Consider the following 27,465-nt stretch of genomic DNA (forward strand, 5'->3'; position numbering starts at 1 on the left):
CTACACGTACCAACTCTGCTGCCAGGAGTTTCTGGTGACAGCAGACAACTGCTGCCACTACCAAGCCACTGGAGCAATTGTACCTCAAGAGCTTCTGCCAGCTCTGTCTGCATGGCTCTACTGAAACAGCTGTGCTGTCAAAGTGCAGCATACACCTTGAGAAAGCACCCACTGCTGAAGAGACTGTCAGGTGGCAGGGCACAGGTATATCTACTGCTAGATTGCAGCAGAAGCTGCCATTTATTTGGAAAGATAGTATAACTGCTGGCAGCAAGAAGAGGGTTTGCTGCCAGAGCCACCTTGAGTGTAGATGCACATAACTGTTGTCAGGAAAACCAGACAAGGTTCTTTGGGTAAATCCGATATCTTTTATTAGACCAACTCAAATAGTTGGAAAAATTATTCTTAGCAAGCTTTCTGGCACAAACACCCTTTAGCAGCCTGATGTGCTGGTGTTTTGTGCCCAAAAGCTTGCTAAGAATATTTTTTCCAACTATTTGAGTTGGTCTAATAAAACATATCGGATTTACCCAAAGAACCTTGTCTGCCTGTACTTAGTCCAACATGCCTACAACCAGCACCGATGAAGCCAGGAAAACCAGGTAGCGTAGATCAGGCCTGTGTTGCAAGGCATTTATTATATCCATACCCTTTTGCCGCACATGTTGCTATGTTACTAGCATCAACATACTAACATGAGAACTAGCTTCAATGAACCAAGATCCTATTTTAGTTTTCAGTTAGCTAAGCCTAGCTTCTGGGTGTTAGTGCTCCAGTTTTTCCCAAAGCTGCATAGTGAAGATGCTTTTTAGTGTCCAATCAAATTACATTTGGATGATTATATAGATAAGAAATCCTACACCAGTTGGTGACATGGACTCAGATATAAGAAAATACATTTTTTACTTACCACATGCTGAATCCTTTTGCAGTTGCTCTAACACATAAAGTTGACTATTTCTAACAGCTGAGCGACCTCTTGTATCACCTCTTGAAAGATCTGCACTTCCAGGAGGAATCTAATGTGCAGAAAAGGACAGAACTGGTAGTGAGGACTGGAAAAAAATCAATTACCTAATCCAACAACTACTATGTACTTAACAAGAAACATTTCAGAAAGCTGGCAGGCCTGTTGATAAGGCACCTGATTTTCTTTCAAGTTGTTCTGAGAAAGCCTTGGCTACAAAAGCTAGCAAAATAATAAACCTGGAGCTATTACTTTCTTTTACTAAAACTTGAAAGGTGAGGGTCACATATACAATGTACACACACACACACACACACCCCTCTCTTGAGGCACACCAAGAATTTTAGACTCAAAATAAGTCTGCTGTTACTTAGCTTCTAACCAAAAATCTTGTGGCCAGCAGGAAGGGTGTGTCTGAAATGGAGTAATACAAGCGCGGTCCATATTAAGTAAGTCAAGACTTGGCATGTCAGTCTCAAGTCTTTTGCAATTGTGTGACATCCTTCATTTAGTATCTCTAGACCAATGATAAACTTGGACCTGAGAGCTATTATCAAACATCAGTTTTCCCCTGAGCAAAGCCTACTGCTATTACATCTCTCCTTTCACTGCCAAGTAATCAAAGTTATTACCTTTACTGGCAATCTGCCAGCAATGTGCTCTCACCTGTCCTTCCCATTTGCTGAATTTACTTGCAGTATATGTAGCTGTGTTGCTGCTGTTATAACCAGATGTTGGGCCAGAAGAAAGACTAAGGCTGGAATCTGTACATAAAGTGCTTGTGCTTAAAAGAGTCTTCAGCTTGGCTTCTTCCTGAAAAGGATGCCACAGTGTTAGGCACATTCTAAAAAGTGGAAGTCACCCGCATTGAACAGCATCTAGCCAAGGCAATGACAAAGCCACCAGCCCTGAAAAGTGAAGTAGGACTGATCCGATTGGGTAATTTAAGTCTCTTGCCCCTTGAATAAATGTGGACATTGTAAGAGCCACCACTGCAAGCAGCACTATCAGGCTGTTCCATTACTGATGGATTTGGTTTTTTTGTTGAGTCTGCCCAGGCCATGGAGACTCAGTAATTAAAAACCTGCATGGAGCTATCCAGGTCAAAGGGTGGTGATTCAGGGAAGCCTGAATAATCACAACCTGTGCTGCTTTGGTCCTGTAGGGATAGGATTTCATTTTCTAGTCTGACATTTGCAGAAATACAGTGGTGTTCTGACAACCTATCTTGATTGCAAATGCCTCCTGCAAGTTACTGGTTTGACTTAACTCTAGTCAAAGACAGCTACCAAGGTCTGAATATTTTACTTTAGCCACAGCTGCTCAATACTAACCTTAAAAAGAGAATAACATTGGCAGTAGGAAAACACTTAAAACCCCAGGATGATTTTTTACTTGGAAAAACAATTTGAAGTTTAGTTTTTCAGCTCAGCTGGAGCATTTTTACAGACTTCAATAATAGAAACTGAAGTGGATGTGGTTAATGCACAGTGATCAAAGAGGTGCTAGGCTGCTTGGTTTGTTAAAGGACGCAGGGGCAAAGACATGACTACTGCATTACCTTCTGCATATGACAAACGGCTTCCTACAGTTTCTACTTATAAGAGATGACAAAAGTTTTCTGCAGGGACAATGCAGTCCCAAACTGAGCAGTGACCCAAAGATAAAAAGGTGCTGTCCCTACATCGGAACCAACCCCAACTGCCCCCCCCAGCTCAGGAATGGAGGAAAGGTGACAAAAGACAAAAAAACCCTAGTACAATAACAGGAAGAGGCAAGTGACCCCACCCCTCCAAACTAAAAATGAGAGTGGAGAAAAAGGACAGAACTAAACCATAATAAACCTACAGAAACAGAATTACTCTATCCATCAGTAAACTCTGTTAGCTCCTATTTTACAACAAAAAGGTGTCATCTCCCACAGCGGATGAGTGTGAAGCTTCTTGGACCTAATGGCTTAGTCCAGCAGCACCCAAAACTAAATGACTTCAATGCTGTTGGTGGGGCAGGGTGAGGAGGATTAACTCAATTTAGCATGTTGAGTCTTTATTAATTTTGCCTCACACCGTGGGCTTAATAATTATCAAGATTTCTTTAAAGCAAATGAGAAAATCTCAGTATATTAATCTAAGAGGAAGAGGACAGACGTGCATCCAGAGCAGCTATAAAAGGTGAGGTGGATCTCAGGAGTGTGCATCAGTTGCTGCGATCTAATCATGACACCTGCATGATCCAGTAGTGATACGAGTAGGCTAAATTGCCCTTACTTTGAATGAAGCAGGATTAAAGCTAGAACAGTTCGCTACACGTGGATCACTACAGCATGTGTGGTCTCCTTTGATGGTTGAGACAGGTGTTACATCTCTCTATATCCTGTATGGCTTCAGTACCTACAGAGATTTAATGCACACCTTCTGTAACTGAGAAAATATTTGCTCCCGGATGCGCCTTTTTTCTTGCTCAGCTCTCTCCCGAAGTTTGTCTCTCGCTCGTGCAATTTCTGTCTTGGCCTCCTCTCGTGCTCGCTGATAGTCTTGGAGCAGGAGCTCGATCTCTGATGGATGCTGGACAGTCCTTCTCTTCGGTTGTTGAACTCTGGGGATAGGGAAGAGGGAAAAGAAAGTGGCAGGTGTCTGACACCATCTCACATGGCAATAGTAAAGAACTACGAAGAGCTGCTTTCTTGTTACACTGAACAAGGAACTTCAAGGAAGGAAAACAGCATTATTTGCCGAAGAAAAGATTTTCTCTACTTTACTGAAGAGCTTCTGGAAACACTTTGGCTTAGCTTCCCTTTCCCTCTGCTACTAATTAAAATAAAGGCTTTATCTAAATGCAGCCGTCTCCTGAAGAAGTCTATCCTGTATCAGTAACAAAACTCAAAAACTCATGTTGCATTTTAACCACACCTGCTGCATATTACTACTGCACTACACTGTCATCTTGCTTTCTTGTTATCCACTCTCTCTGTCCTTGTAAATATTATGCAAGTTTGGCTATGGTTATGTTTATAATAGTAACTTTGTGTATTCTTTATCTGCATGCCTTGGTTAGTATGCAGGTTCAGAAGTTTGAGGGCTACTTGTGTGTGTTTTTAACTGTTTGCAGGCTTGAGTTTACTGCCTGGGATTAAGATCTGCAATTGTAAAACGCAGCATTTGTGCCCATTCCCCCAGGCTTCCAAAACCTTAAGTTTGTAGGCACACAAATGTAGCTAATGCAAAATAATGCAAAGGTCAGTGAAAGGTCAGCACTCATTGTTTGCTTTCAGCTCTGCAAAGCAGTCTGCAGTGGAGCAGTCCTCCGTTTTAGTACATGATTGGGTGTGACAAACAGGAGGAGATTCTAGGTAGGAGTTGCAATCTAGACCAGCATGTCTCAAACTGTGGGTTGCAACCCAAATGGATCACAAGAATATATGAAAGGGTCACAAACAAATTTAAAAATGGATCAGCCAACTTCTAAAATGGATTCGCCTTTAAAGGAGAAAAATATGGGAAACTGGCTTTTTCCTTTCAGGCTGTCATAGTACCAGCCTGCAAGAGGCTGCTTGGGGACCCCCATGCCCCACACACATCATCCCCACCGCCTGTCCCACACACCCACCCCCTGGCCTGCATGCTAGGGCCTGGGGGTAGAGGGCAGCAGGTCAGGAGTGAGGGGCACTTGGTCAGGACTGGCCACTGATGTTTACAAATAGGTCCTGGTTCAAAAAACATTGAGAACCACTCTAGATGGCGTGGTGGTTTACCAGTTCCTCAAAGTAAAAGTGCTTCTTTAGCACAGGTCTTTGAAGTCGGTTCAAATGCAAGTCTGATGCTCACTGTACAAATCCTCGAACCTACCATGAAGTAGGCCAGAAGAACTGGGCATAACAATCAGAAGAGGACAGCAGGAAAAACAGCGTTTATACCCCCAGAGCACCCCCACCACCATTTTTTAGCTTTAAAGTACTCTGCCGCCATTTTTCAGTGTGGGGACACTGATACACATGATGCTGGAGTCTGCTGGAGTGCAGAATTACCATGTTCCAGCAGACTCGATTAATCATGTTGGAGCAGCCTTGCTGCACGCGTACAGGCACCCACAGTGGCAAACCCTGGTCATGTGGAGGAACAGTGGCAGAGGTGCGGAGAAGTGGTGACCTCTGGAAGCAATGGCTAGACCAGCACTCACTCCCCAGCTGCAATCTCTAGCAGCACTCTCCAGCATCAGAGGAACGGTGTTGCAGACTCTCCTACCCAGCACTTGCTACTTTGGTTGGTGTTGGTGAAAGAGCCCTGGAGCAAAGTGGTGACCCCTGACAGTGAGGAGCAGCAAGGGCTCTGAGGCAGGCCTCCCTACACAGCACTTGCTGCTTTGGCTGGCATAGCTGGGTAGAGCCCTGGGAAAATCTTCCTTCTCAATGAGTGGGCTAGGTGGTAGCTCCTGCTCCCGTGGGCTGGTTTGCCAGTGACTGGGACTATGAAATGTTTCAGGTTCCAGTTAATGGTCAACAGTTTATTTTCTTCCTCCTGTAATAAATCCTATTTAAATCCTGTTGCTTGCAAGTGGGAAAGTTTGTTCACTTCAGGACAGCCAGTTAAGATTTATCTTCCCAGTTTTCCATGTAGGGGATCAAGCTACATTTGAAAAGCTGTTGGAAACCCCCTACCTTTGAACCCAGATCTTGCTGCTGCCATCCAGTGCCTGACAGAAGGGTTACATCCCTGTAACAAACACAACTTATTCTTTCTCTGAACAGGGGAGAGACATTCTGATGTTGTATCAAGTCAGCGACTGCTTTCAGGCATAGGGACATGACATGCTTTGGGATCACCTGCATTACTGATCCTTTTGTTAATCTCCAGAACTTGGATTATCCAATTGTCAGATCCTCAGTTTCCTTTGCAGGCCTCACATTTACTAAACCTGGAGAACGGATTCATGGTGCGAGTCACTGGGAGTATACTGACACACAGGGCTGTGCAAAACAGCATCATTTTGTTTTGACTTCCATTTCACTGTTTCAAGGGACAGTGTTTCATTTTGTTGTCTTGTTTCGTTTTGAAGCATTGTTCCGTTTTGTTTTGTTGAAACCCTTTTGACGCGTTTTGACGTTTCACCCATAGGCTATAATGGGGAATCATGAAAATACCTAAAACTTTGTAATTTCTTGCCTGATTCAGATGAAAATTGTGGGGATAATAGCCCCTTCTCAGGGCAAGAAGCCTGCCAAGTTTCAAGGAGATAGGTGCAGAGGTTTCTGGGAAACTGCACTTCAAACATTTGAAAGGAAAACTCGTATCACTTGCTGGCAGCGGCAGCCTTCTGTCATCCCGTGTGCAGATCCAGGGGCCCACAACCCCAGGAGGGCTGCGGGGCTGTTCCAGACTCGTCCCAGGGAAGTAGGCCCCCGGATCTGCACATGGGATGACAGCAGGCTGCCGCTACCAGCTGGGACTGGTGCTGGGCGCTGGCCCCAACCAGCAGTGGCAGCAGCGCACAGACCTGGGGGCCTGAGCCCCATGTGGGAGGGCTGCGGGGCTGGTCCACACTCCTCCCAGGGGGCGCGGGCTGACATCAGGCAGCTGCTGCCACCTGGGACTGGCTGAAGCCAAACGAGCCCGGCTTTGAAACTTGAAACTTTTTGAGTGCCTTTGTTTCATTTTGAAGCTGTTTCAAAGCCTTTTGTTTTGTTTTGATATCACTGTTTCAAGCTCGAAACACGTCGAAAAAGCTGCGAAACGAAACACCAGGTGAAATTTCACACAGCCCTACTGACATACTGCACTGACTTCCAATAGTCATACAAACTCAAGGTTCTGACTTTCATCTACTAAACAGGAAAAACCTGGAGTCCCAACTATCTAGAAGATCATCTCACTTTAAATTACCATCAGGGGCAGCTGGGAGCCACCTCTAGATTCAAATGAAATTAAATGAACAGAGCGTCTCAGCAGAGAGCCACCAGATTCTGCAATTCCCTTCTCCCACGTCTGACAGAATCCAAGTCTGTTGATATTTAGGGCACAGTGCAGAGCCTGTCTCCCCTCTACCACATTTTAAATAGGAAGGAATATGAAAGATAAATGCAATATATACAATGAGATGAGGTTGTAGATCAGTGATTCTCAACCAGGGTCCCACAGCATCGGGGGGGTAGGGGTTGCGGGGGTACTATGACAGCTGCTGAAGGGTGGCAGCAAGAGATAAGTGACATAAGCTGGAGGAGATAGATGCAGGCAAGGAAACTGGTTTTTTAAGTCATGAACATGTTGTATTGATATTATAATACCAATAATACCAGTTGATACTATGAAAAGGGAAATAAAATGTCACAAAATTTTGTATGAAAATTTATTGCCTTCTCCAATGGAGGGTAACAATTAACTTCCCAATCCCACAGTTTGCTACTTTTGTAATTGACATTTAAGAGGAGAATCTCTGTTCTCAGTTCTGCTACAGAAACCTCAATGTCAGAAGTTGATGTAAATTGCACAGGTACATTACAAAGCAGCATGGAGCCCCAAAGCTGAGGTTTACGTGACCCTACCTAGTATTTTGTACCACATCTCTTCTCAGTTGCTGTAGGTATTCTCGGCGTCTGCTGGGGAGATCCAGGTCCCTCTGGCTTGTGTCCAGTGTCTGCAACAGGCCCACATGCTTTTGTGGACTGAGACTCCTGCTTCTTCGGTAACTCTGCAGCCTTTCTGCCCTGTCTTTTCTCAGGGCTTCAATGGTCCTCATGTGTCTATCAGGGAAACACAGCCATAATCACAAAGTATACATCCTGCAAAACTAAAAAGCACAATTTTCCATTGTGTTATAAGAGGGTGAATACTAAAGAATGGAAACATAACATTTGCAAGTCTCTAGTAACAGGGCTCCTGCACAGCTCTCTTGTGTCCCACAATCAGAAATTCTAAAACATGATCAAATTTAAACAGCAGGAAATGATTGCAAAGAATGAGAACTCATTTTAAGACTTTTAGAGCAGAATTTTATTTCCCTTTGTATGCTGAAATGGCAGTTTTCTACCTGTGTAAGGGGCTTTTTTGGGACTTGCACCCAGACTGTGATTATGTTACAGCTGCACTGCGGACACACAAATCTGTGCATGTCAACTGAATGTGCGAAGTAAGCTATGTGTTGGCTGGGCAAGTACACAGTCCTATTCTAGGGGTATAAGTGCATATAAGTCACAAAAATGCAAGTAGCTAGACCTGGGGAAGCAGATCTGGTTTCAAGGCTATCCTCATCCAGAGCAGGTTTGAACCTGCATTTCTGTGATTTGCCACCACAGTGGTCCAACCACCACAGGTATTATCAGGTGCTCCCCCCACTCCACCACACCTTTTAAAGCTGCTCTTCTTGGCCATCAAGAGAAGGGAATATGGGAAGCCCAGGAGGAAGACCACAAACCAGAAAGTCTGTGGCTTAGCAAGATGGTTGTTGCCCTAGATAGGAGGCAGGGGCTGGATCTGAGCCTAGGGGCCTGTCCCCAGTGGGGCAGAAGCTTCTGAATTGTACTGCTCTCTACCCTTTTTGTCCAAAGACTATTAAATGTTAAGGATGATGGATCAGATTCAAAGGGAGCACTGGATGGGTGAGTGGATAATACCTAACTTCTGGTGTGGTAGTTTGAATATTGGGCTAAGAAGTCAGAGAGATGCAGACTCAAATCCCCTCTTGGGGAGGGGAAGGTTAGTTTAGAACATAAGTCTTCCACTTTCTAGGCACATGACCTGTGTACTTAACTACTGGGGCGAAAGCATGAGAAGGTTGTTGTCTTCTTCTGCTAATGTAGATGTGTACATACTCAGTCAGTCAGTAAGTAGCCTTCTATACATGCAGGCTTATGCATCCACAGCACAGAGGCGAGTGCTAAAAATGATCAGGTACATGATTAGTGCTGTTTAGGTACACAAGGGAAATGGACTTCCATCCCTAATGGCTGAGGGACAACCTGACAGATTAAAACAGATAAAATATATTTTAATCCTAACTGTTAAATTAGAACAACTGCCTGATTTCAGATGCAGGTTGCTCTACTGCCTGAGGTAGGTTGTCCAGCCGCCAAGAAGTCCCAAAGTCTAGACCATCAACCCAAATGAGCCAGACAGTGCTATGCTAATAGAAGCGAAATACAGGTACTCCTCACTTAACGTCATCCCAGTTAATGTTGTTTCATTATTACATCACTGATCTATTCAAGAACATACTTGTTTAAAGTCGTGCAATGTTCGGTTATAACATTGTTTGGCCACTGCCAGCTAGTAGGTAACTACTGTGATATAACTGGACTCTTTTAGCATCGTTTTGCTTAAAGTCACATTTTTCAAGAACATAAGATGGGCATCAGAGGGACACCAGCCTACCAACTGTCAATGCTGACTTGGTATAGAGCCACTTGGATGGGCTGGATGTGTTAAAGTCAGCAGGCCCAGATGAGCTGCATCTGAGAGTACTGAAGGAACTGGTCGGTGTCATAGCAGAACCACTGGCACGGCTCTTTGAGTGCTTGTGGCGCTCAGGTCAGGTCCTGGAGGACTGGAAAAGGGCCAATGTGGTCCCTATTTTCAAGGAGAGGAAGGAGGATCCAAGTAATTATAAGCCAGTCAGTCTCACCTCCATCCTTGGAAGTCTTTGAAAAGATTATGAAGGATCATATTTGTGGGAATCCCGTGGGAAAAATAATGCAGCAGGACAACCAGCATGGATTCGTAGCAGGTAGATCATGCCTGACTAATCTGGTTTCGTTTTATAACCAGGTCACAAAACGCTTAGATGCAGGAGTAGAGGTGGATGTCGTTTTCCTGGATTTTAGGAAGGCCTTCGATACAGGATTTCATCCCGTTCTCATAAATAAATTAAGAGGCTGTGACTTAGATGTTTACACGGTCTGGTGGATGACAAATTGGCTTGGGGGTCACACCCAGAGAGTAGTAGTAGATGGGTCGGTATCAACCTAGAAGCATATGGGTAGCGGGGTCCCACAGGGTTTGGTCCTTGGACCTCTACTCTTCCATACCTTCATCAGTGACTTGGATGTGGGTGTGAAGTGTACTCTGTCCAAATTTGCAGATGACACTAAATTGTGAGGTGAAGTGCACACTCTGGAGGGTAGGGAGCGATTCCAGGCAGACCTGGACAGGTTGGAAAAGTGGGTATAACACAACAGGATACAGTACAACAAGGACAAATGCAGGGTGCTGCACCTAGGGTGTAAAAACATCCAGCACACATGCTGGCTGGGAAGTGACCCTCTCAGCAGTACAGAAGTGGAAAGGGATCTCAGAGTCATAGTGGACTCCAAGATGAACATGAGTCGTCAGTGTGACAAAATCATCAGCAAAGCTAACCGCAATTTATCATGCATCAACAGATGCATGGCAAATAGAACCAAGGAGGTGATACTTCCCCTCTATTGGGCGCTGGTCAGACCACAGTTGGAGTACTGTGTCCAGTTTTGGGCACTGTACTTTAAGAAGGATGTGGATAGACTCCAGAGGAGGGTGACTTGTCTGGTTAAGGATTTACAGGCCAAGGCCCTGTAAGGAGAGACTAAGGGACCTGGATATCTTCAGCTTCTGCCAGAGAAGGCTGAGAGGTGATCTTGTGGCCACCTACAAAGTCATTAGGGGGGTGCAGCAAAGTATTGGAGATGCTCTGTTCACCAGGGTGCCTCTTGGGGTAACAAAGAACAATGGCCATAAACTGACAGTGAACAGATACAAGCTAGACATCAGGAAAAACTTCTTCATGGTGAGGGTGACCAAAATTTGGAATAGGCTTCCAAGGAAGGTGGTGCTCTCCCCTACCTTGCGGGTCTTTAAGGGAAGGCTGGATAGGCATCTGGCTGTGGTCATCTGACCCCAGCACTCTTTCCTGCCCAGGAAGGGAATCGGACTCAATGTCCTGTTGAGGTCCCTTCCAACCCTAGGATCTATGAATCTATAACTATGATGTTAAGCGAGGAATAGCTGTAAGCTATTTCTATAAATAGAGAGAGGTGAAACTCTCCATTGCAGGCTCTCATCAATGGAATACACTCAGAGATTTGCATGTAATCATTTCCATATCTGTTAATGAGTTTTGTTCATTTAATAAAAGGGTACACTTAGAATTTGATAATCCTATAGTTTGTAAACCTCCCTACTTCCTTCAATCATGCAAAAACCTTGCTCTCAAGTTATCGTTTACCTTGTATAAGAGAATCTTAATACTACATCTTTTTACACACATTTCACTGCTCTTCAGTTAAACAATTAGAAAATATGAGCTCTTATGTTGAACATAAGATCTATGTTACATATAAGGATCCACAAACAAATATACCTTTCATAGAGTTGTTGTTTTATCGGAATTAAGGTCAGATCCTCCCCAGTCCCATTCTGAAGAATCCTCAACATTGCATCCGTTTCTCCAATGCCATAATTCAGCTTTGCTTCAGTAAGCTCTACAGTAAGAGGGTGCTGGTTCAGATCCAGATGTATGCCAGACATAATCTGGGCACGCTCTTTCTGAAGCCTCTCAATTTCTCTGGCTCTACTTTCAGAAAGCTGGGATTTCCCTTGAATTTCAGCTGCCTGTTTACTGATTAGATTCTTTTCCACCTGATTTTGTAAATCAGCAGCACTGCCACTCGAGCTAATTAAGGAAGAAGAAGGACTGCCCTTCACTCCACACCAATTGCTAAATTTATTGTGCATGGGCAAGTCACGAAGACTATAACTTCGAGGCCTGTGGGTTTTCACTAAAGATGTATTCTCATTTAGAAGAATTTCAGTATTACATTCACTTGTAGTGATTGATGCTGTATCATCATCTTGAAATGGTATTTGCATGTCACTCATGTCAGAAAGTGGGAAAGAGCAGGTATTTTGATTTTTCCAATAGGAATTGTGGAACTGTGGAGAAGAGGCTTCTGCTTGGTGTTGTGAGGATTCATCAACATTTGTCTTACTTGACCAATGTGTGCTAACTTCTTGATTAAAAAGTAAGTCAGAATTTGGAGATGAATGTCTACATTCATCAATACAAGAAGTCTGCGAGCAGTCTTTAATCAAAGATATATCAGCATCTCCAGTGTTTTTTCCATATCCAATTCCTCCAAAGGAGCCTCTTCCTCTCCTGGTGATATACATATAGTGAAGTGAATGTTTCATTGGAATGTGCTCTCTGTCAACTAAAGGCTCCCCATGGCCAGAAACCTCTAGAGTGCTACTTGAATTATACAGTCTTTTTGCTTGAATTGTAGTACGTTTATCAACTGCGTATCTGTGCTTTTCCCTTGAGTCTTTTGATACATTTATTCCTAAAATCTCTTTGGTTGTGTTTGAGAAGTTTCCAGATTTCTTGCTTAATTTTTTGTTGTCTCTAGAAGGGCTAGATTCACTATCTGCTTCTGTTTGTGAAAAATTATCGATGTGAGGCTCTGAGCCAGAGGGACGTGGCCCATGCTTTCTTTGATTAATAAGGAAACCTGAAGCATCATTAGGATGCTCCACAGAACCCTTGATAGAACAAACTGACTTGCTACAGGTAATCTGACTATTTGGACTGGCACTAAGTGTAAGAATAGGTGAAGAAGCTCGATCAACTAGAAAGTTGTTTTTATAACAAAGTTTTCTTTCTGCTGTGGTATCAAGTTCATCAGCACCTCTTTTTTCCTGAGTGTAGCAGGTGGTAGATTGAAAGTTACTAGAACCGGGACTACTAACAACAGTGTAGGAAGATTCATCATGTCCTGAACTTGGCAAAGTTGACGCAACAGATGAAACCCTGGTACTACCAGAAGCAACACTCTGTTGTGCATTTAGTGGTGGTTTTAGAAAATCTAAGATGGGAGTGGAGGCTCTAGCTAACATAGGCAGATGCATAAAGGAATCTTCCCAAACATCATCAGTACTCTCACTGAAGTCAGGCACACTCTGCCTTCTCGATTCATTGCTTCCTCGAGTTCTTCCTTGAAGAGCTAAAATTACATCCTTCTTTTTTGGGGACTTCTTTACTGCCTCAGAACTTACTCCTTTTCCAATCACGTTAACTTCCTGACTCTTTGTCAATTCAATTCCCTTTTTGGCCTTGATCAAATTTTCCTCATATTTGCTTCGTAGGTATTCTGAAATATCAGTTTGAATGCCAATATCTGCTGTTGTTTGAGTATAGCTGTCCAGCACAGTAGCCCTTACAGTATCTACATCAATTAATCTTCCTTTGCTTTTGGCTTCCTGTTTGCTATCTATGATGTTGTGTTGAGAGAGGTTTCCCAGCAGCTCAGAAGTGTTCTGAAGAAGCTGTGACAGGTGCATGGACAAGTTTTGCATGCTTCCCCAAGAAGGTTGTGGAAACAAACTTGTCTCTTGCTTTTTTGCAGAAACATCTGTATAGCTTCTCCGGTGCCTTCTGTGTCTTTTATATCTTCCTGCACCCACTGTTTGTGTTCCCTGTTCACAAGTACTTCCTTGTGACTTTTTGGAGGCTATTTCTGATTCAGATGGATAAAGTAGTACAATTTCATCAACTTGCATGGAAGTGTTAACAGGTTGTTCAGAAGGATTGTTTAACTTCATTATTCTGTTTTCTGGATTGGTCTCCAGTGTCTCACTGGATGCATTACCATAATGTTTGGTGCTGTCACTTGAATATGTAGATTCAAAATCTCGCCTCATGTCATCCCATCCCTGAAGATCTTCAGCACTGCTTAAAGTGCTTGATAGTACTTTTGCAGTAGCATATGAACTGAGATGAGAATGAAAAGGGGAGTTGTGTGAATTTAATCCATTATCCACACTAGAGCATCTCATAACTTTATGATTATCCAGGGTTAGAGGAGGTTGATTGCAAGAGACATCACTTGCACTCCCAAAAACATATTGCTTCCAACCAATCTTGCCAGGTCCATCTTGCTGCCATGGGTGAATATATGGGTTGATATCACTTGAACTAAAATGCATTGCATCTTTATTGTCTGGTAAAAACAAATCTGTTTCTTCTGACTGTTCTCTCAGTTCTTCCCCTTCACTGCACTGTGCTACCGAAGTATTATTTGCATTGGTATCTATAGAATTATCAGATATATGTGCCAGAGCAGGTGGACAGTGAACAAGAGAGGGAACTCGGGAGTGGCTACGTTGAGTTCTCTCACCACAGTTTTGCAAATTTTTTGGATCATAGTTTGCAAATCTCTTAGTTTGTACTGATCTCTGCTGAAATCTGGTTTTGTATTTAGCCTGCATTAAATTATCTGATGCCTGCTTTGAAAATCTTTCAATTCCGTGAAGATCATCATCTGTTGGAGATGGAGGCTCTACACTCATATTTAACTCCTGCAGTGATTTAGAGGCTGGATACAAAGAGAGGTCTGTCTTTGCAGAAGTTTCTGGACTGTATTCGAGATCAGAGATCACAGCAATTGCTGGGGCTGATAGCCTATGATGTAAACATGATTTCTGTTCCTCTTGTTTGTTGGTCTTTGTATTTTGTGTAGCAAAACATGATTTTTTGCTCCTAAGTAGCATCAATGGGGATTCTTGTGGAGGCAAACAGTTGTCTTCTGGCAAAACCCCGAAGGAGGTATTTTCACTATTCATTCCAGAAAGTTTTAGCCTTTCTGACTTCAAAGTCTCATTTGCCACTGGTGGATTATAGTCTGTATTGTCAGTATGACTTTCAAAGCTCGAACTTGTATTATTTTTGCTATGAATCAGATCTTTTCCACCATTTATATTAGGTCTACCTTGATCATCTTCACTGGCACGTACAGGCTGCCAGTTGTCTTGTAAATCTGTGTAAGCATCTTCATTATCTGTGGGACATACTGGCCAATACAAGTTGCATATGTACATAGAATCAGCATCAGCATCTCCTAAAGATAGGTTTTTTGATGCTGTAATTTGTGGGTCCACAAAGTCATTGGCAGAAATTGATGATGCTCTGGTTTGATTTTCCATGTGGTCTTTCCTTAAAAATATTTTTCTTTGCTTTCTCTCTGTTACAGGAACTTCTTTCTCAGTATTTGAATGCAATTCTCTCTCATTTCTGCTGAGTGTTTGTCTAACATTAGCTTCTCTATTAAGAGTTGCTCTTGCAGTATCCCAAAAAGGTGATAATGACGGCATAGAAATATTTTCATTATGTATTTTCTCAAGGTTTTCTAAACTTTTTTGAGGTGGAATTTTATCCCAGTGCTCTTGAACATTGTTGGGTTTGGAATTATTTTTATTGACTGATTTTCTGTCTGCAGAAGGGTCTGCATCTGAGGTAGCTTCTGTATGAGACATCGGAACGTGCCTGTTTTCCTTTGCAAGAGAATACATAATATTTCCTGAAGTAGAGGACTGCTGGTCAAATACCACCGAATCATCAGATTGACTCTCTTGCATTTGTATTTTAGCAAATTTTGAACAGTTTAAAGTAGCTGTATGTGAATCGTCAGATCTGCTAGTTTCATTGTAACCAATGTCACTAGTAAGAGGGCATTCTGAAAACATTTTTAAAGATGAGTAACAAGCTTTTGGAAATCCTTGAAGAAAAGCTCTCTCCCTTCCTTTTTGTACAGAGTGAGGTTCTGCAGCAGTAGATGACAGCTGGTCAGCCAAATAAGTGTCTTGCAATGAGTCTTCAAGTTGGTTAAACATCAGAGGTTTTGAGTCCTCTGCTGAACTGGAGGTGTCAAAGGTACTGAGACTGTTGTAACTTGGATATACAGTGCATGTTGAAAAATCCTCTACAGAGCAGAAGGGAAGAGGTTTTGTCTCCTTACTGCTCATTTGTTCAAGACTTTGATATTTAAGACAGTTTATCTCTGGTACTTTCATACTAGAACTGCTACCAGAGTCCTCTGACTGTGAAGACTTCATATTTTCTTCTTTATCGTGGCAGTTCAGGAAAGAATCTTTATTTTGCTTTTCTACTTGATCTGTTCCCACAACTTCTTGAGAGAGTTCAACATGCTGCATGTCTGTATTTTCTCTACGGGTAGAACAATGTTTGCCTTCATCTTCTTTCTGACTGGTAGCAAGATCATCAGAAAAACATAATGGAACACCCAGATCAGCTGATTCGCTTTTGAAGTACTTTGCTTTTTCAAAACAAACAGCATCAATTTTGTCTTCAATGGTTTCTATTAAATCTGGACTATTCAGTAGACTAGTGGAAGTTTTAGAATTGTAAGAATTAATATTATATCTTGGAGAGTCCTCAGCACAAGCAGCAGTTTTCCATGGGGGCTGAATAGATCTTTCTAAAAGAGTCAATGCATTCTCAGAAGCAAATGCAGAAATATCAGGATATCCTACACACAGCTCTATAGGAGTCTTGTATGCCTGAATTTCACTGTGCTCAGTTTGATATGTTAATACATCAGGAAACCTTTCACAAAGACCTTTACAACCTGTTTTAATACAGTTTGCAACTGGAGATTCCTGTGTCTGATCACATTGTGCCAATGGGTGAAGTTCTTTCCGACTTAAATTAATATCATCAGAAGTTGCCTGCAGAAAGGCCTCAGGTAAATGCTGCTTCATTTTTTCTCCTTGATCTTTCAATACTGTAGAGATAAGCAGATTTGAATTTTCTGAACTTGGTGAATCAACCACAAGTCTTGATTCCACAACATCTTTTCCTTCTTGAGCTGCATTTTCTGAGAAATATACATAGTCTTTTGATTGTTTACATACACTTAACCCCATTCTGTGGACTCCACAAGAATTGCTAACATTTTGAATTATAGTTTCAGAAGAATCTAATCTTCCCAAGAAAAATGAATTACGTTTTACATCTTGGCCTACTGCACCTGCTACTGAATTACGACAGTCTGAAGTATAGGCAGTAGAATGCATGTCATCCTTACCAAATTGCCCAGGTGCCGCACAATTGGAAATGCTCTTTAATGCAAAGAGTTTTCTCTGTCTCTCCTCCATGAGCATGGTTTGCTGAAAAACACCTTCTTCATCTTGCATTTTATCAGAAAATGATTCATCTATACACTCTCTATTAGGTGTACTAGGTGTTTCATCATGCATATCACTGCCCATTAATGTTTCATAGTAAGGAAGAATGACTCCACTACCAGCATTGCTGTAAACTGGCTTTGCATTTTCTTTTAAGACTGTGGGATCAACCTGTGCACATTCTGCACTATTATTTATTCCAAGATATAATAGGTCATTCACAGATGGACATGGAAAAACCTCAAGTGAACACTGTTGGATTTCTTCAGAGGACTTGTCAGTTGCTGGTATACTCTGCTGGTCACTGGGAACTGAAGAGCCACTGGTGTCATTATTTCTAGCAAAATCTTTAAACAACAACTGACTTTCTTTTAAGATCTTGTTTAATTTGCTATCATCATTTGACAGGTAGCAATTTCCTTTATCTTCAGGTGAAAGTTCATTTTGATTTTGTGCAGTAGTCAATTCTAGCTCCTCAGTGTTGTCTGTGAAAGTCTTCCTTTCCCTGTCTGTTCTAAAGACAGGTGCTTTACATGATTTCACATTTTCTTTTAGTACATCTATTTTAGCCTCCATTACCAGATTTATCAGATGTGCCTTCTCTTTTTCATGTACTACAGAGTGCACTGGATCAGTATAAACAATATCAGAACTGCTTCCAACAGTATCTGCATCCAAATTTTCTGATGCATCATTCTCAGGATATTCTGTACAAGAGCTTGTAAGTGTATTGCTGTTCTCTTTAATTACAAGTCCTTTAGATTCTTCTCTGCTTTTATGCTGCTCAGTCAGAGCACTATCATCAGCTGAACTGTCACATTCATCGACATCTTTCATCAACGTATTCATTATGCCCATACTGATCCAAAGGTCAGGTAATCCACTATTTTTTTTAATTTCAGTGCCATCTGAGTTGTCTACTGTGAAAGGATCATGTTCTTCTGGTCTAGAAGCTATCAAATATATTTCTGGAATCTCATATTCATTTATAATTTCTTCATTGTGATATTTTTGTGCTAGAGATGGAGTCTCTTCTGTAAATAATGCAATATTCTTGCCGGCATGTAGTTCCCCTCTCCTTCTGCTGATGAACCCCTCATTCACTTTTACATTAACTTGCTCTTCACCCTCAGTTACTTCTGAGTTAATTTTGCTTCCATCAACTTTGTTTTCCTGAGAAAAGTTCTCACGGGCCAGCATCAAGCAGCCTGCTGTGCAAACTTCACGTTTATTGCTAGAAATTATTTTTTGTTCTTTTCCATCATCTTCTAAAGACTTTTCCTGGCTGCCTTCTGTTTGTTTTGCTGTGGCTATTTTGTCAGTACTCAATACATTTTCTATCATTCTGTTAATTCGCATCAAGTCCTCATTAGCATCAAGGAAGTCAATAGTATTCTGAGTGAGATTTGTTAAGCTGGAACTCTCAGGTGAAGAAGTGATTTCAGAAACATCAGTGTCTGGTAACAAAATACTTATTTCCATGTTTTCTTTCCTTTGAGTTTGGTGAAAGGTACTTGTCTGAAGACAGCTCGCAGATCCCACTCCTGCTTCTAATTCATGACTGTAGCCCACCTCAGCAACAGTCACTCCAGATGATGCCTTCTCTGGTTCTTTGTGTAGTACTGGTGTGTGTAGCTCTTTGTACATTTCATAGTGATCTTTGCAAACTACAAGTTCACTGGGATCCTTTGGTCTCTCATCTAGACTGCTACTTTCTAAATTAAAGCTTCTATCCGCAATATCATGTTGGGTTTCCACTACAGAGTAATTACTTAACTTCTCACTCTGTCTAGATTTCATGTCTAAAATACTGCCCTCTGGTTTCACTACACTGTCGATCAATTTTGCTATGTCTTCATTTTTATTTATTTTTTTACTCTGATGGGGAACTGTAGTTTCTTCTGGAATAACTTGAATTTCTGCAGTAACTTCCTTTTTTAAACATTCAGATTCTTTATTACTGTAGGGACTCCCTTCTTCGAAAGCACTGGCTGATCTAGTTGTGTTGTATTCGTATACTTCTCTAGCATCTGTTTTCATATAATTATTAGTCCCTCCAAAAAACAAGACCTCTCCTGAACAGTTGCTTTCACTGGGATCCTTACAAAAAAAAGCAGCCTCTTTCTCATTTTTTGATTCACATAAAGATTTGTTCTGAATTTGCATATCAGAGAAAATGTCTACATCAAATCCCAGAGAAATTTCTGCCTCTTTCTGCACCTTATTTTTCTGTTCTTGACATTGTAAATAACACTTTGGGCAGGAACAGTTGGAATTTATTCCAGAACAACTTTGTTTGACATTGGGTTCTATGTTGAGATTAGATGCAGAGTTCCAAGATTCATTAACTGTTGTAAAGCCTTGGCATTGTTCATTATATTTCTCAGATTCAAAAACACTTTGAAAAAGATTAGATTTTGTTGTGCTGTGACCAAATGCACCTGAGTTAGATTGCACAGTAGATGCACCCCTAATATCATAAGTTTTAGCAGTTGAGAATTCAGTATTTCTTCCTTTAAAATTCACATTAAGGTATCTTAATTCATCTTCCTGGCCTAAAGAGAGAGAAATAAAATTATGTTCTTTATTTTCATTGCTTTTGTCTCTTCTGTTTTTAGCACATATCATAGAGTTTCCCCGAGTATACCGTGGTAAGCAACATTCAGGATTGTCTGCTCGTAAACATTCATGGAAATCATTCATTAAATCAATTTTGTTTTCAAATTCACGATGATCAAGTGAGCACAGTTTTTCATCCTTCTCTTCGCAATCCTCAGTATGTCTAAATGAAGTAGTTTCCAAAGCCATTTCTGTTAAGATCTCTCTGCTTGTTTTTGTACAGATTGTTTCTTCCGGAGATGTCTGTATTGGTGTTGCAGACTGGTCATAACTAGTATCCTGAAGAAAGGTTGCAGGATCAGTTTGATAGGGTTTTTTTCCAGAAGAAAAACCTTTGTCTACGGTTATTTCTTCAGCAGAAATCTCTTTGTAATCCACCTTTTGTGTCAATACTGAATTAGTCCCCCCTACCTTACTAGCAGATTCTTTTTGTTCAACAGGAGTCTGAAGTGTATAACTTTCCTTTAAAGCATGGTTCCCATTCTTATTTATTGAGTTGCTAAGAAAGAGATTCTTATCACAAGATGTTGATGTTTCCTTTCTTGCAAAAAGCTGATCATGATTTTCAACTACTCCTTGCTTTACTGCAGATGTTCCTAATACAGGCAAAGCCAAATCTCTAGAAAATCCACTAATACCCACACTAACAAATGCACCTCCAGCATTTGAATCTATCGCCTCTGATTCTGCTATTGAACTTTCACAGCTGTAATCTGTGTCTGTTTTTTCAATTGTTCTAAAGAAGCTATCTTCTAATTCTCCATGTATAGGACCTTTTCTTGGTTGTGGAACATGCACAAATGGTGCTGAAACTAATGTTTTTTCCTTAAAAACCGGATCCTTGGATAGCTCAGCATAAGTTGTGGGGACAGTGTCCTCTTCTTTTCCATGTACATGTGACAAAATACCTACTGTGGAGGCTTTTTTTGAACAGCTAGATGTTTGTATGCATTCAACACTGGGCCCATACATAGATGGTTCACTTAGCTCTTCATGTTTAGGATCAGATGCCCTAGCAACTTCACAATAACTATGTTTTGCAGAAGATGCTGAAATGGGGACAAATGATGCGTTTCGTCCTACTGAACTGACAAATGATGACTTCATATCTGAAGATTCTGAGACAGAACTTTCTTTGGACTTTGCATTTTCTTTAAGAGTCTTATTCAGTAAAGTTCCACTCTCAGGAACCTGGCTTACAGCTAACTGATGATGTATTGCCGTTTCTGGTAATGGAATTTCTGATGCACCAGAGGTGAAAATTGAGTTTATTTTATTTATGCTGAGTGATAAATTAGAAATCCGGTGTAACTGCTTATAGCCAGAAACAAAAGATACTTCAGCAGCTGACTGCTTTAGCTCATCTTTCTTTGTCCACTGTTCTGGTTTGCTTGAAGAGCACAGATAAGAATCTTGAAATTCTAAATGTTCGTGAGACGAGGATACTGCTATTCTGGCACTGTTGTTTTCACTTTTTGAGTCATATGAAGACCAAGTATTATTGAGAAATAAAGGGTTTCCACCTGTAGAATAAAATTTTTGATGAAGAGCCCCTTCTTCCTCTACAAAAGAGACCTCTACTTCCTTCAACTGGCGAGTGTAAGCATTTTTGGAAAGAGATTGTATTTTAGTATCTAGATAAAAAGAACTGCTCAGATTTGGTTCATAATTTGTTTCTTTCATATCTTTGCTACAGGCTTCTGGCTTATGGAGTTCTTCTGGCTGTATGGTTGGTGCCCTAGGAGACTGCAGCCTCCAGAATATCTCCGCAGGCATTTCATCAGATGAGTCAGATTTGGATTCTTCTACCAGATCTTCCATTAACACCTCTTCTGCATCTGCTAGGCTATCTAGGGAAAAGCTTCTTTCAGCCTTTGCCAATCTCCTGCGAGACATGCAAGAGGTTACCAAGGGTGAAACTCGCTGCTCATTCCTGCCTTTGAAAAATTTAATTGGCTCTTGGTGTACCTTCAACTTATAAAAACGACTTTTATTTTGTTTTTTGGCTTTGCTTTCTTTTTCTGCCAGAGAATCCTGTGACATCTGACTATCATCACTTTCAGAATCTTCTGGGTTGGTGATGCATTTATTCCTGTCTGAATCTTCCTGTTTCAATTGCTCTGTCAAGGCTTTAGCATAGGCACAGGAAAGAGAATCCACGGAATAGGAACTATCAGTATCAGAAAACTCATTTTCTCCATCCTCTTGCCAGTTACCAAGCATATCTGTGACAGCTTTGGATACCCCAGTACTCAACATCTCAGCACTGTGCCACTTTTTTTCAATGTAATGGAGTGGTGTCTGGGTGTTCATCTTATTAAGGTTCCCTACTGAAGTTGCAGCCATCAGAAATTCCTGCTGTTCCACTGGCTGCTTGTTATAGCTCAACAAGGATGCCTTTGGCTCTCTTTTCAAGTTCTTCGCAGTCTGGCTTAGATGCCCTGATGATGGCTTTCCACCCATTACTGATTTTTTCATTTCCTTGGTAAAGCCTTCCAGAAGTGAATCTTGGTGCTTTCCTGTTAAATCCATTCTAGTCTTTTTATTAAAAATCTGAGTGTCCTTTAGTTCTAGGTGTTTCTCTGCAGGCTGAGTTGAACTTCCTGACGCTTTGGATTTTGTCACTCTTGTCCCTGTAATAAAGGTTTCAGGCTCACCTTCCTTTCTAAAATGATCAGGAGAGCAGGTTGGAGAGGCCTGGCTTTGATATTCAGTTTGTCCTGTGCTATCATCTGATTTTTTCATCTCTTTGCTGACATGAGCTATGCTAACTGAACTACCACAGTCTTTTTCTACTCCTTTTTTGTTTCCAAATGACGATGTCTTTAGTTTTTTTGTTAGCTGTCTGTGGCCTGGGAACCAGCTGTAACTCTCATCTCGCCCAGAAATGCCTTTAGCTGTCCTGGGAAGATAATTTACAGACAAGGATTTCCCTGGTGGATTGCATTCAGGGCACTGACAGGTATTTGGAGAGGTAGATAATTCAGAGGATTTGGAGGTGGTCTCCTTCTTAAGCAAAGAACTGTGAAAAGAAAAAGGGAAAAAGAAATCAGAAGCTCTTGTTACTGTTTGAACAGTATCTTTAAAGATGCTTCTCAAGTTTATGACTATGATAAAATGCTATTGTTAATATAGAATGTAAAAGACACTGAAGTAACAATATCAATGCCTTTTAAAACAGTTTTTACCTGGGGCAGAATAAAATCTTATTTAGTCTTAGTCTTTATTGTACAGTCTGCTACGCGTCCTGGAATATTTTTCATAATACTGGTTAGAGGGCTGAAATAGAAAGTAGGCACTGCATCCATGAAGACTCAGTTGCTACAGCCATTATTAGATATGGTGCAACTCTGAGTTACTAATGTAAAGGGCTATACAGTAAAGATAAAATACATTTTCTTTTATTTTAAATAAGGCAAGAATGTACAGCTGGCAAAAAGCACAGAAGGAGATTCCATGCTTGGAAAGTTAAGGCAGGGTGCTGCACAGTACAGCGTCTTAGAACCAAAGGCATAGAGTTTGAATGTGAGATGCAATACTACGGGTCAGGTGACTTACAGGGGAGCAGGGTGGGACTGATTGTATAAGTTGAAGGTATATTTTTGCTTATACAAAAGCAAAAATTAGGCATTGAGGGCTATAAGCTGTACAGACATGGCAGAGCGGGGAAAAGGAGGTCAGGGGGCATTGCTCTCTATGTTAAGGATTAATACATGTCCTCTATAATCATGATGGGATCAGAAGAGGGGCAAATTGAGGTACTGTGGGTCAGAATACAAGAGGGTTGGGGGGAAAAGGGACTTGGTAGTGGGGGTCTATTACAGACCACTGCACCAGGAGAATGAGCTAGACCTGGAATTCTCAAGGCAGCTCTCAGAGGCAGTACGCTCAAGAGACATGGTTGTCATGTGTGACCTGAACTACCCTGACATCTGCTGGAAGGAGCAGTCAGCTAGATATGACTATTCATGCAGGTTCTTAACCTACATACAGGGCCTTCACCTAACACAGGAGGTATACAGTTCCACCAGAGGAAAAGCCTTACTGGACTTGGTGTTTGCTACAGGGGATGGCCTGGTAGGAGATCTGCAGATACAGACTAACCTAAGGGATAGTGATCACCAATTGCTAGAATTCACTATCTGGGAAAAGGTGTGGAAGATAAATCAGTAGGGTAAAAGTGCTAGACTTCAGAAAGGATAACTTCAATGAGCTCAGGAGGTTAGTAAGTGAGGCACTGAAGGATAAGAGCACTGGGGAGATGGGAGTCCAGGACAGGTGGTCATTCCTCAAGGGAACAATCCTTCAGGCATAGAAGGAGACAATCCCACATAAAAGGGGGCAAAAGGGCCAAGAAAGCCTCTTGGCCAAACAGGGAAATCCAGGAAAGCCTAGGGATAAAAAAAAGGAGGTATACAGACTGTGGAAGAAAGGGGTAGCCACCAAGGAGGAGTATACCTACTTGGCTTGCTCTTGCAGGGAGTCAGAAAGGCCAAAGCAGCAATGAAACTCAGGCTGACAGCAAAAATTAAAGACAACAAAAAGTCCTTCAGGTGTAGAGGGAGCTAAAAGTATGTGCATGATAACATAGGACCTCTACAGGACAGACTAGGGCAAGTGGAGACAGATAAAAGGGATAAAGCTGATCCCTTCAATGAGTTTTTTGCTTCTGTATTCCTGAGGACGGATCAAGACAAATCTCCCAACTGGACAACAGGGAGGCACAGGAGGGACACCAACCTACCAACAGTTAGTGCCAACCTAGTGAAGGGACACTTAGATGTGTTCGAGTCAGCAGGCCCAGATGATCTTCATCCAAGGGTATTGAAGGAATTGGCCAATGTCATAGCAGAACCACTGGCACGGGTGTTTGGACACTCATGGCATTCAGTACAGGTCCCAGAGGACTGGAAAAAGGTCAATGTGGTCCCTATTTTCAAGAAGGGGAGGAAGGAGGATCAGGGTAACTATAGGCTGGTTAGTCTCATCTCTATCCTTGGGAAAACCTTTGAAAAAATTATGAAGGATTACATTTGTGGGAATCCAGCAGGAAAAACAATGCTAAAGGGCAACCAGCATGTTTCAGTTTCTAGGTTCAGAAGGGATCTGAACAGATCATCAAGTCTGACTGCCTGCCCTGGGCAGGAACGAGTGCTGGGATCACAATGCCCCAGCCAGATATCTACCCAACCTCCTCTTGAAGACCACCTCCCCCCACCCCCCAAGGTAGGGGAGAGCACCACTTCCCTTGGGAGCCCATTCCAGAACCTGGCAGCCCTAACCGTAAAGTAACGTCTCCTGATATCAAGCCTGAACCTGCTCTCAATCAATTTGTGGCTGTTATTCCTTGTTATCCCAGGTGGTGCCCAGGGGAACAGAGCCTCACCTATTTTCCGCTGGTCCCCCCTGGTAAGTTTATAGGCAGCCACCAGATCCCCTCTCAGCCTTCTCTTGTGGAGCCTGAATAGATTCAGGCCCTTCTGAATGGGTTCAGAGCTGGTAGATCCTGCCTGACTAACCTTGTTTCTTTTTACAACCAGGTCACAAAATGCTGAGAAGCAGGACTGAAGGTTGATGTCATTTACTTGTATTTTAATAAGGCCTTCAACACAGTGTCTCACCCTATTCTCATAAATAAACTAAGTGGCTGTGACATAGGTGATTACATGGTCAAGTGGGTGGAGAATTGGCTTAAGGGACACACCCAGAGAGTGGTGGTGGATGGGTCAGTATTGACCTGGAAAGATGTGGGCAGTGAGGTCCCCTAGGGCTCAGTCCTTGGACCAGTGCTGTTCAATATCTTCATCAGTGAAGATGAAGGATGAGGGCTTGGAAAGCACTCTTTCTAAATTCACAGACAACACCAAATTATGGGGCAAACTAAACACGCTGGTAGGCAGGGAACAGATTCAAGCAGATTTGGACAGGTTGGAAAAGTGGGCGGAGCAGAATAGGATGCAGTTTAACAAAGATAAGTGCAAGGTACTGCACCTTGAGAGAAGGAATCTCCAACACACTTACAGACTAGGAGATGACTTCCTAATCAGCCCATCACGAGAAAGGGATATCAGAGTCATAGTCGACTCCAAGATGAACACGAGTCGTCAACGTGACAAAGTGATCAGTAAAGCTAAGCACGCTATCATGCATTAGCAGATGCATCACGAACAGGTCTAGGGAGGTGATACTTCTCCTCTATGTAGCACTGGTAAGGCTGCAGCTGGAGTACTGCATTCAGTTTTGGGTGCCACATTTCAAGAGGGATGTGGAAAACCTTGAGAGGGTTCAGAGGAGGGCTACTTGAATGGTTAGGGGCCTGGAGGTGTAAAGCTCTATGAGGAGAAATTGAGGGACCTCAGTCTCTTCAGCCTCTGCAAGAGAAGGCTGAGAGTGGATTTGGTGACCATCTACAAATTTGTCGGTGGGGACAGCATGGAATAGGAGATGCTCTGTTTCCCAGGGCACCCCTTGGAGTAACTGGAAACAACAGCCACAAACTGACAGAGAACAGATTTAAATTAGACATTAAGAAGAACTTCTTTATGGTGAGGGTTACCAAAAACTGGAATGGGCTTCCAAGGGAGGTGGTGCTCTCCCCTACCTTGGAGGTCTTTAAAAGGAGACTTGATAAGCACCTGACTGGGGTCACCTGACCCCAGCACTCTTTCCTGCCCAGGGCAGGGAGTCGGACTCGATGATCTACTAAGGTCCTTTCTGACCCTAAACATTTATGAAATCTATGAAAATTTGGGCCAATATACTCTCATGGGGTGTTTTTACAGTATCATCTGAGACTAATCTAGCAAATATAACTTACATTTGAAGAAATTTTGAAAAACATAGGGGGAGGTTTACTTACTTGCGTATATGAGGTGGGTGACAGTTACAGAATAAGCATCTTATCTGTGGCAAAGAACTTGAACCCAGTGACTTGCTTCTCCTTTGCAACTCGTGATGCCAGGGGGTTACTGCAGCATTTTGGTTCAGGGTCTGAGTCTGCTTCAAGTTATCTTCACTGAGCCAGCAACTGGCTTCCAGCTGCTCTAGCTTTCTTTTAGCCTCCAGTAATTTTTGTTTCTTAACAATCTTCTCCAACTGAAACTTGACCTTCTTTCGCCTTATGTTTCTTTCAGCTTTCTTTAAGGAGTATTTCTGCAAAAGCTCCAGCTGCACAAGTCTCTTCTGGTTCTGCTCTACCAGGGAAGGACAGATTTCCAATTCAACAGTATTCTGCACTTCGGCTTCTGCATAGGACTTGGATTCTGTCTGCACTCCAAATTCTCTCTGCTGCTGCTGAAGTGCAGCCAGTTGATTATGCTCCTTAATAAGCCACTGCTGGTCTACAAGCAAAGTAATAGGCAAAAGAAGGCAAAAATGTTATCTTGTTTTGGTTTTATCTGGTTCTTAAATTAAAACCAGCATTGAAGACCAATGATCAAGTGTACGTGGATCCAGCAAAGTCTTTTTTTTGTGTATCATTTAAATTGGATCAGGATACTTAAATGGATCTTATCATTTATCTCTTCTCTGCTACTTCCATATGCTGGTGGCCTGTGCTGCCCTGGTAGAATACAAGATCCCTTCTTTCTCCAGAGCACAAAATCTCAGGAGCATAGGAATGGCAGCAGTAGAATGACAGAAGAAATAGGTAGTGGTATTTTGATCTGTATTTGCTGGACACAGGAGGTATTTATTGATCCAGTGGATTTAGAGAAAATGGACATATTCCATCCACTCTATTGTTAGCATTGTGCTGTATTAATAACTAAGCACATAGATGGATGACAGTGTAAAACAGGATTTGGCAAACAACGTAAAGCCCTACACCAGGTAACTTTGCCAGATCAAGTGAAGAACTGTCTCTGAAAGAATCAGCGATAAAATTAGAAATGATCATATAACAGCTAAAAATGAAGTCTTACTTTTATATATTGTGGGGGA

At 42.0% G+C, this 27,465-nt stretch overlaps 1 protein-coding gene across 1 annotated transcript in view; it reads right to left on the bottom strand.

Annotated features, from left to right (window-relative positions):
* STARD9 (StAR related lipid transfer domain containing 9) overlaps window positions 1-27,465 on the bottom strand; it is a 211,932-nt gene that overhangs the window by 10,797 nt on the left and 173,670 nt on the right. The window contains exons 23-28 of the mRNA XM_019551344.1: window positions 26,384-26,864; window positions 11,288-22,546; window positions 7,503-7,700; window positions 3,379-3,562; window positions 1,634-1,780; window positions 911-1,019 (exon numbers count right to left, since the gene is read on the bottom strand). Of these exons, the coding sequence (XP_019406889.1) occupies window positions 911-1,019; window positions 1,634-1,780; window positions 3,379-3,562; window positions 7,503-7,700; window positions 11,288-22,546; window positions 26,384-26,864 (12,378 nt within the window). The remainder of the gene's footprint in view (window positions 1-910; window positions 1,020-1,633; window positions 1,781-3,378; window positions 3,563-7,502; window positions 7,701-11,287; window positions 22,547-26,383; window positions 26,865-27,465) is intronic.

Source organism: Crocodylus porosus, unplaced genomic scaffold (genome assembly GCF_001723895.1).
Source record: "Crocodylus porosus isolate Cpor-Errol unplaced genomic scaffold, CroPor_comp1, whole genome shotgun sequence".
Taxonomy (NCBI): Eukaryota; Metazoa; Chordata; order Crocodylia; family Crocodylidae; genus Crocodylus; species Crocodylus porosus.